General features: G+C 43.9%; 1 protein-coding gene across 4 annotated transcripts in view; it reads left to right on the top strand.

Moving 5' to 3' along the window:
• Positions 1 to 2360: 2360 nt before the first annotated feature.
• LOC119171901 (atrial natriuretic peptide receptor 1-like) overlaps positions 2361 to 9486 on the top strand; it is a 76120-nt gene continuing 68994 nt past the window's right edge. For all 4 annotated transcript variants that reach the window (XR_012894819.1, XR_012894820.1, XM_075892110.1 and 1 more), the window contains exon 1: positions 2361 to 3213. Coding sequence is in view for 2 of the 4 variants with exons in the window: in XM_075892110.1 (XP_075748225.1) it covers positions 2478 to 3213 (736 nt within the window). In the remaining 2 variants the exon portion in view is untranslated. The remainder of the gene's footprint in view (positions 3214 to 9486) is intronic.

Below are 9486 nucleotides of genomic sequence, written 5' to 3'. Positions count from 1 at the left end.
ACTGACAAACGTTGGGTAATGTGATCAGCTTTGGCTCATGGTCACTGTCCTTCTAACCTGCCCCTCAGCGGACATGTTTGACTAGTGGGAGTGTCCCTCCTTGTGACACGCCCGCCCAGCGGACGTCCGGTCAACAGCCGCCTCTCTCGACGTTTGCTTAAAGAAAGGCGCCCGGAGCACTTTCACCTTCACGCACGTGCGTTAAACCCCGCGGAAAGCGTGAATCTAGGCCGTATTCTTTGCCTTATTCAATATTCAATATGCGCAACGGGGTATAATCAGTCGCCATTATTTTTATTTTTTCTCTAGAGCACGGAGGGCAATTTATTGCTTTCTACGCACGCTTTTTTTTATATATTAGCCAATTGTCAAGTGTGCCGTGGGGCGGAGCCGACGCGGTTAAGAAAGGAAACCTGCGTGTTCCGGGCGCTTGAAAACGTATAGCGAAAATGTTTTAGAGCGGAAAATATTCGGTGGCGGGAAAATGTTTGACTCGCAACTGCCGAGTCAGATCCGAAAGTATATCACAGGCCTTTTTTCTTCTTCTTTTTCTCTTTTAGCGTTGCAAACGTAGCACCTTTTCGCATTGTAACAGTACGCTCTTCATCTGGATTGAAAACCACTTTTATTAGTTATTTGGGTCAATGTCCCACCTCATTGAACACAGCTCGTTTTATTTCTTCGATAAGGTCTCCCTTCGAGGAAGATGAGACGATATAGACACCTGTGTATCCGCATTCATGCTAGTAGGTCCACCTATAGCATTACATCTCTTCTCGGAGCTAGAGCAATGCTTGCCTTGTATTGCCAATAATTATGGCGTCGTCGCATATCAAGCTGTCTTCCGAAAGCAACTCAATGATGTTTAGTAAATGCCCTGTCATAAGATGAATGTTTACCATGGAAGTACTTTAAGCATATTTGTTCGAGCGGAAGTGACCTTATTGATACGTAGAACAGCGGATTTTACACCTTGTTTAACCATTAGTCTATTAGCTGTCATCAGCATTCGTCTAATACGAGTCTAAAGCATCACGCTAATCGAGTTAGAGTCAAAAATATTCTTCCAATTTAAAAGGCGTCACAAGGCGGCCCTTTTTACAAAGTGAGCATAACAAGAAGCGGAGATGCACGGTAGAGTGCAACATAAACTGGAGCTGCAGCCAAGGAGTTATATACGTAGCTCTTGATTTTAGGTTGGTTATACAACGTCTTGTGTGTGTGTAGTTCAAATGATCCCATGATCCACGTTTTCTTCGAAGAAGGCGGAAGGAACACTAAACTTCATAACGAGTGGTAGTGACAGTGAACTGTGAACAGCGGTAGCAAACTGTGCATATTAAGAGGCAGGGCTGCTATATAGCTTAATATCACGTTGGATCTTACTTAGTTTATCTAAGTTTTTCTAGTGCTACTGTAGTGGTTGTAGTTAACATGTATATCATTTTGGAAAAGGCGAACACACTCATCAACAAAGTTTCCAGTTAGATATATTTTTCACATTAAATAAAGAATAAATGACAGATGTAGTGAACGGACAGCGATACAGAATTACGTGCGCAGATGTTAAGTAAAGTACAGTTTAGACATATATGTTAAATAGTGAAGATATTCTTTTCTCGTAGGCTTAAAACGAAGCATTTACGCTACTTTCTTTACAAATTGCCAAATCATAGTTCTCAATGGCAAACTTGAGTTATCAAAAGGCATTTTAATTGTCGCGAAGTGAAAACTTTATAAACGCATATACAGGTTTAGTACAAAACTTGCCCATCCCCTGTTTTTTTTTGTTTGTTTTTTATCCAGACTGCCGGTGAATTTCCTTGTGTAGACATCGTCAGCTTTGCAGAAAGTGGTTTCTGTGCTTTTATCACCGAGTGACTACGTGACGGCGAATTCTAATTAAGTTTTTTCGCCAGAAAACCACAGCTTGTCTTTTCACCACTTTCCTTCAGTTTTTTTTTTTCCTACAACAAAAACCAGACCTCTACTGAGACTAATTTGCCTCTTCTGAAAACACTTGATCGGCGTGATTATTCACCACTTAGCGCTGAAAGTAAACGCCGGGCTAGCAAAGTGCACTCCGTAAGCGAAACTCGGCGCTCTGTATTTTCCGCTACAAACTGAAGGCTATCAGTTTCGTCACTCAGCAGCAGGCAGTTACCGTTACGAGGCAAGGCCGCGCACACTCCCCAAGAGTGAATCTGATGCGCAAGAAAAGACGAACTAGTGGCAACGAACGAGAGGGAAGCCGGTGGTACCTGTACGGCGGGCCCCCGCTCCATTTGGGCGCTGCTTCGGGCGGCGCCTCGGTCGCCCCGCGAGTCGCGGCAACAGGGCACTGCTCAGTTCACCTTAGTCGCTCCACGCCAGCGGGCCGGTGCCGCGCTACTCGGCCCACACGCTATACAGCCCAAGGCGGCATCTTAACAGCCGGCGTGCTTTAAGCGGGGCGTGCCGGTGCCTTTGCCTCCCTCATGGATCGCGTCCAAAAAGCTGCTTCGTCTCACCGCACGGCCACCACGGACTTTTGCGGCTTTACCTCGCACCGTCTTTGCGTCCTATTCACCGCTATGCTTCTACTACCGAGTGCCGCTTCATCCACTGAGTACGTCGTCGGGGTCATCATGGTGTCGCGCTCGGAGGAGAACCGCTTCGACATCCAGCGCATCGGTCCAGCCATCGACATCGCGGCTGAAGAGACCTGTCGTCACGTGTACGGAACAAAACTCCAGCTCACTCCAGCCTACTATCCGCACCGATGTTCGGCCCGCTTCGCCATCGGCAGGGCTACGGATCTTGTCCAGCGGGTACCACGCGTCACCGCCTTTGTGGGACCGTCGTGCAGCAGCGACCTGTACATCGTCGAGAGCTTCGCCGGCTACCGACACATCCCCATCGTCACGGGCCTCGGCGACAGCTTCGAGAGGACCCCGAACCAGACGTCGACACTCATACGGACGTCGTACGTGCTCAGAGACAAGGCGAGGGCCATACTGGCCTTCCTGGGCCACTTCGATTGGCGACGGTTCGGCATCGTGTACCGCGACCGCAACGTCTATTACGAGTCGCTGTTCAACGAGTTGAGCGAGCTCGCCGAGGGCCTCAACATGAGCATCACCTGCAAACGACACTTCCTTCGCGACGAGAAGACTAAGGTGGTCATGTCCGATCTGCGCGCCATCATGGCTGACATTAAGGAATGCGCAAGGAGTAAGTTAGCTTCAATTGTGCCTTATCGAGTGTACTGACCTTTAATACATGTTCCGCTTTAGTGCGTCTGCTTGGATGAAAGAAGTGGACCCAGCCCAATGTTTTTTTTAACTAATCTATTGAAAGGTACGCAGCCGCAGCAGGATCAGAACATCAAATCCTAAACTTGCACAACTTTACTTCCTTTTGAGGTTTCAGTGTAACGTCAACGTTTTCTTTCTCTCAGCTACATTGGCATTGATATTTGGTTATTTCTGACGTATGTCATCATATTCGTCTTGAAATACATCAAAGTATGAACTAATGGATTCTTTACAAATGCCGGAAGGACATTATATTGAGTCATATATTATATTATATTGAGTCATTCAACAAATGACTCAATATAATAAAGTAAGAACGACCCACCATGGGGCTCTATAGGTGCATTAAGTCACCAGAATTTGTGAATATACATAAATATATATATATACTCTCTCTGGCTCTCTCTTCACACACATTGCGGGAATATTATGATGTACAGTGACAAGAAATCAACTTGAGGTGCGTTCCCACATTTCAAATTTAATTTTATATGACCGTAAGCCTGAATGTGTGACAGAGGATAATGTATAAATAAAGCTCTATAGTTACCAACATGTAACTGAGTAATCATCTAGACTGTATGTTAGTTATTATTATTGTCACGAAGAAACATCGGACACTGTGTGTTTTATTGTAAAAAACACTTTTGAAATTCTGAAGTTTCCTTATTATATCACACATTCAACTATGGCAAAATTTGTTCGTTTTATGGCCGCAACTGAAGAAATTTTTTTCTTACTTGCAACAGACAGCGAGCTTCAAGATAGAATGCAGATAAAGCCTTGTTTATCGCTGCGAAATATTTTTGCTACATCCAGAAGATACCAGTGGCAGTTAACGACCCTGACGCAAAATAAAGCGACTTCGTTTGGGCTGAAAAGTTCGCTAGCACGGTATGTCGCAAATTCTCGCGAATTTTTCGTCTCTTCTAAGCTTCGAACTTCCACTGAACTTCTGTCTTCTTTATTATTTATTTTACTTTGTTGATTATTCATGATAATTCGTCACCATCATTTCTGATGACGTTGATGCAAAACTGAAAGAATGTAGATGCTTTCTTTTATATGAAACAAAAATTCGGTCCATGAAAACTTCAGGATGCTCTGCGAAACGTGTGTCTAAAGGTTCGTAAAGCTCCTGTTGTTCAAAAGGTTGGAATACTGGGCGAGTTGCGGCAGATTCATCGTGGCTAACGGTGCGATTAACAAGGACGAAAACGTGCTGTTGTTTTCCTTATGAACATTTCAGTTTAAAGGTAGCGCAGCGTTCTGTCGACTTCTGGTCTTCGTCCGTGTTAATCGCAGTGTTTGCCATGGTGCCCCTATTGTTAAGTGTAAAATGACGCATCGGATTTTCGCCGACAGGCGTACAGACAACGCACAAAAAATACCACGTCCAGTTGGCTAGCCAACTGAATGTTGCATATTGTTCTCGCTTCGTGGTTTCCACAAGCCCTGGCTTCCCAATATCCAAGCATGTTAAACGCCAACCATATTTAATTTGTCACCTCATTTAACAGTTACGCTTATGACAGCAATCTGCGACCACGAATATTTTTAGCAACAACTATGTGATAAGATGCGAACATCATATATGGGTCACCAAACACCATAAATAATTCCGAGGTACCAAACATCACAGTCATGTATGTTTTAGGCAACAAATTGACGTCTTAATTAGGTGTGCCAACACCAGCGTAGTGCTCCTATAATTTAGAGATTCATTGCACTCTCGTTTCGTTCACTTGTAGTTTTATTACGAAAATATTAATATTGTCACGTGTGTTTTCCCTCAAGTACCATCATCTTGAATTCAGCAAAGGAAAAAACAAAAAATTAAATGTGTCGTTGTTAATCGGTGAGACTAATTATTCATTTATCAAACCATGCTCGCCCTACATATGCTATCACTGTGGAATACGTACTATGTAATGTCAGTTTTTCGACACGCATAACGGGTATTGGTTCATTTTTTTTAGATATCAGCTGATGCATCATTCAACAAAGGTGGTAATAGCGGATTGAACTAAATCTCGCTATATTTTTTACAAGGTAAAGTAGTTATGGGCAGTTATAAAATTACTTACATCTGTACATCATGCCTTTAGTACATTTTTTATTGATTGCAACGTGTCAGCAGTAAGTAATGAATGAAAAAAATTAATACGTGTGATTTAACAGGAGCGAAACCTCCCGACCATGCGTATAAATCATTCATTAAAGGCTTCTAGAAGGTCATCCCTTCTAAAGGTGAGTTTAAATTCTGGTCAGACGATATATGACGTCACCAGCAGCAGTGCATACCTCTTTAGCCCTAGTTAAGAGGGCCAGTACGAAGAGTAGAGCCTTATGGATTCGCGTCACGCGCCGTCACGGCTCCAACTAAAGCATGCCTCCGCATACTGAATGCGCGTTGACAAAGTCTGAAAGATGCACGCCCGCAAGGCTCATCTAAGCGGCGGTCATTGACTTACACTTTTTTCCCAAACTTCCGAGCTTATGGTTATTCATTTGCCATGTAACGAGCCGTTCAACATGTTGCTCGGAGCGAAAACTGAGCGAAGAAATATTTCCTATTTATGCCGGTCCTTGTTTTTCTTTCCTCTTACACTCACATTTTCTGTCTTCCTCTCTTTATTATATTTTATATCTTTTTTCGCATCGTAAATGCGTCGTGAAAACGTGTACTCTAATCAAGATTATAGGAAGGCTTCCCGGACCAATTTTTTGTGTGTGTGATCGTAAACTTTACGAAAATCAATTCAGAACAAAGCTTTTCATGGTTCAATAACAACAAATAATCCTGTTAAAGTTTATTTCATGAACGTTAGCTGAGGATTATTATGAACGGAAGAATAATTACAGTACGATTTTCATGGAAGGCATAACACCAGAGTTCTTCAGCGAGTTTGTCTTTATGAATGACTCAGCTACGTCTCGCCACGCTTAACCCGAAAATACAGTCGCAAAAACCCTCTGATTTACGACCGTTGTTTTAGCTTGTTGTGAAGATGAAGCAAGTCAATGGTAGCCCAGGTTAACACGTCATTAAACATCTACCTAAGTTTTGCACCTTCCGTGTTCCAGCACTTAGCCCGAGCAACGAATGGCAGCAAGCATTGCGAAGTCGTTCACATCAAGGCACCTGAAACATTATGCCATTTGTATCAGAATATATCAGCTTAGCTGCGTACCAAAGCATGAGACGTTGAGATAACTTGTTATTCAGTCTTTATGCTCTGGTATGAAGGCTCTCTAGACGGAGAATGATTTCACAGCGATCGGGTGATTCTCCGACCCGCCGTAAATAGCTTTCGCGGTCTTTAGGTCCCATTTCCACGAAGTCAAGCTGGCAAGCAGCCTGCCGCGTGACTTGAGGCACACGCACCGACACTGAAACACTGCACTTATCGGTTGCGTAGAGCGGTCACGCTCGCGGAAACCCTCAATTAACCCGATCTGCTTCGCGGGCAAACCTTTGTCTCAGTTTAGCAAGGCTGTCAACTCACACGGTCAACTCATGACGTCACATGACGTCACACGGTCAGGCAACTCGCTCTGACCGTGTGACGTCATATGTTCCCCGCGCGTCACGGCGCGTACACGCAGTCAAGGTTGTCAAATGACGTCCTGTCCTTGTTGACTACGCAGTGTCATAAACTGTGGTCTTTCTGTATTTTTCATTTCAACACGATCGTCGTCATCATCATCTTTCTCGGCCTGTGTTAGTGCACGACAGGGTGAAGGCCTCTTTCAATGATCTTCAGTTTACCCTATCCTCTGCGAGCTGATGCTATTTTAACCCCGTGAACTTCCTAAGTTCGTCACTCCATCTGTCAGCCTTACACGACTGCGTTTTCCATCCCTTGTTAACCATTTCGTTGCTCTCGGGAGCCGTATATAAAACGAAATAAGTTGCGATAGCGGCACGTTCACGCAGTATTGTGCTTGGCGAGTGCTACGTGCATGACAGCAACGCTGCAAAACGCTTCAACTCGCACAGAGACATTCATTCACGTTGCTGATCCTAGGAAAAAGAACAGCGAGAAAGGGAGAGATAGCAGAACAAAGGCAGGGAGGTTCAACAAGAGAGGCGGGATGCTCTGCAGGGACGTAATTGGTAAGAGCAAAAAATAAAAGAGTAAAAAAGTTGTACTGTAGAACCAGCTGTATAGTATTTCAATCGATTCGGCAGCTTTCAAAATGCACAGTTGTGTATTGTGTAAATGCCGAAAAATAAACTTCGATAGATACTGCTTGTTAAGGGTTGTCCGAATTTCAGGACGGCTTCGCCCATTGTTGTGCCCAGCCTGGAAGACCAGTGGAGCTGGGTGAGCGGTAGTCAGCTATTAGGATTTATAGATAGATGTCACCAGTAATTGAGGAGAGTTTATTATTATTTATAAACCGTCGAAATCAACTAAGCGAATTTTTCTGTTACTTTCTGTGTGCTTCCTTCTCTGTATCATTCTTTCTCTTTTTCTTTCTCAATCTCTCTATCTTCTTTCCGTTATTTCGCCCGTGGCAACGCAGTTTCCCTAAATGTTCGATCTTATAGTGTGCCTGGAAGCCGATTGGTTACGAAGCTCGACCTCGCGCAGTGTGTATCGCGGTTCGAATACCACCTCACCAAGAAATTTATTTCGTTTTATTTATTTCATCTCCTCGACTGCTTTTTTCTTCTTCCTACGCGTAGATAGGCGACGCATGATGACGTCATCGTTCGGCGAGATTTTTTTTCTGCCCTCACAGAATGGCCTTTCCACTGGCTTCGCTGTTAAAATAAAGCAACTGTAAACAAGAACACGATAGCACGAGAGCCTACTGATCACTGAAATTTCAATGAAAGTAAGAAACAATGTCGAAAAATCTAGAGGATGTGTGTTAAATAGCCTAATGCATATCGCAGATTCAGTTAGGTAAGAAGCACTTCCAGATAGTATATTTCTGGCTCACGCAAAGTCACTAGAAGCCTGGCTATCGGCGCTTTTTTTGTTTTTAGCAAAATATACTAATGCAACCCTCGAAGCTAAAACATGCTCTCCCTCAACGCGGATGACATTTGACCTTCAAGAGAATGATAAATAAAAAATATTTCTCGTTCTCTGGTGCACCGCGAATGTGGGTATAGCCTTTTAAGTAGAACTTTTGAGAACATTTATCGAGCGTTCAAGAATGTCAAACAGACAAAGTGGCGTTTATATGGCGTGTCGCAGTGCTGCCACGCATTTCAAGCAAGGTTCTTATCAAGACCAGCTTCAAGTAAAGTAACCTCTAAAAGACATACAGGCAGCCGTACTGTTGCGAATCAAGCTTGCTCATTTTTATTAGTTACAGATGCGAACATATGCCTCAACGCCTCACGCACTGTCTCGATTGCATCCTCGAGGGAGTCATCTTAAAAGGGAAAAGTAAGGCTTGCAGATATGAAACGAGAAAAGACCGTGGGTAGCAACGTGTCTCAGATACGGTTTTCTATGTCAGCATACAATATATTCTTTCACGATGAACGATTACCAACTAGCTGAACCTTCTGTTTCAAGCCCGCAGGAGTACATCGTATAAAATGAACCACTCTTGCTTCCCACTTTCTTTCGATTGGACAGCCTGCGAGTCGATATTTCTAACAAATGTACTTCATGTTATACAAACTGCCTATTGACCGCTTCAAGTGTCTTGTTCATTGATAGTTTGAAAGTGATAGCGCATCCACAAAGTGCCGGAAAGCATGTTCACAAGAAATTCGGATATAAAAAACAAAACACATTTTACAAATGTCGCCATGATTACAAAAAAAAATTTCATGATTTTTTTTTGCGAGTGATAACCTAAACCAGCTGCGTAAGGCACTCCAAGCTTAACGACAACTTTCTTGATAAGATTTTGCAACCATAGTCCACTGCGTCTTCGCAATCACATTTATTTTTGTCACCTTCAACGCCCTGATCGCATCAACGAACAAATACACGCGCCGGCGTCACACCGTCCCATTCGCGCCAATCATTTCAACTCGCCGGCATGTGGGCCAAAGCAATCGGTTACTTCGTGGCTCATGGAGGCGAAAAATACGATTGGAAAATCGGGCACGAGAAAAAGTGTTGCGATACGCCACGCGCAGTAGAGCCCCGAAGCGACAGCCCGGGCGCGCATGCGCCACAGCGTGTCGGGGTGCGAAGCGTGTGAAAGACGA

Source organism: Rhipicephalus microplus, chromosome 4 (assembly GCF_043290135.1).
Source record: "Rhipicephalus microplus isolate Deutch F79 chromosome 4, USDA_Rmic, whole genome shotgun sequence".
NCBI lineage: Eukaryota > Metazoa > Arthropoda > Arachnida > Ixodida > Ixodidae > Rhipicephalus > Rhipicephalus microplus.
This window is presented reverse-complemented; position numbering and strand designations above follow the sequence as displayed.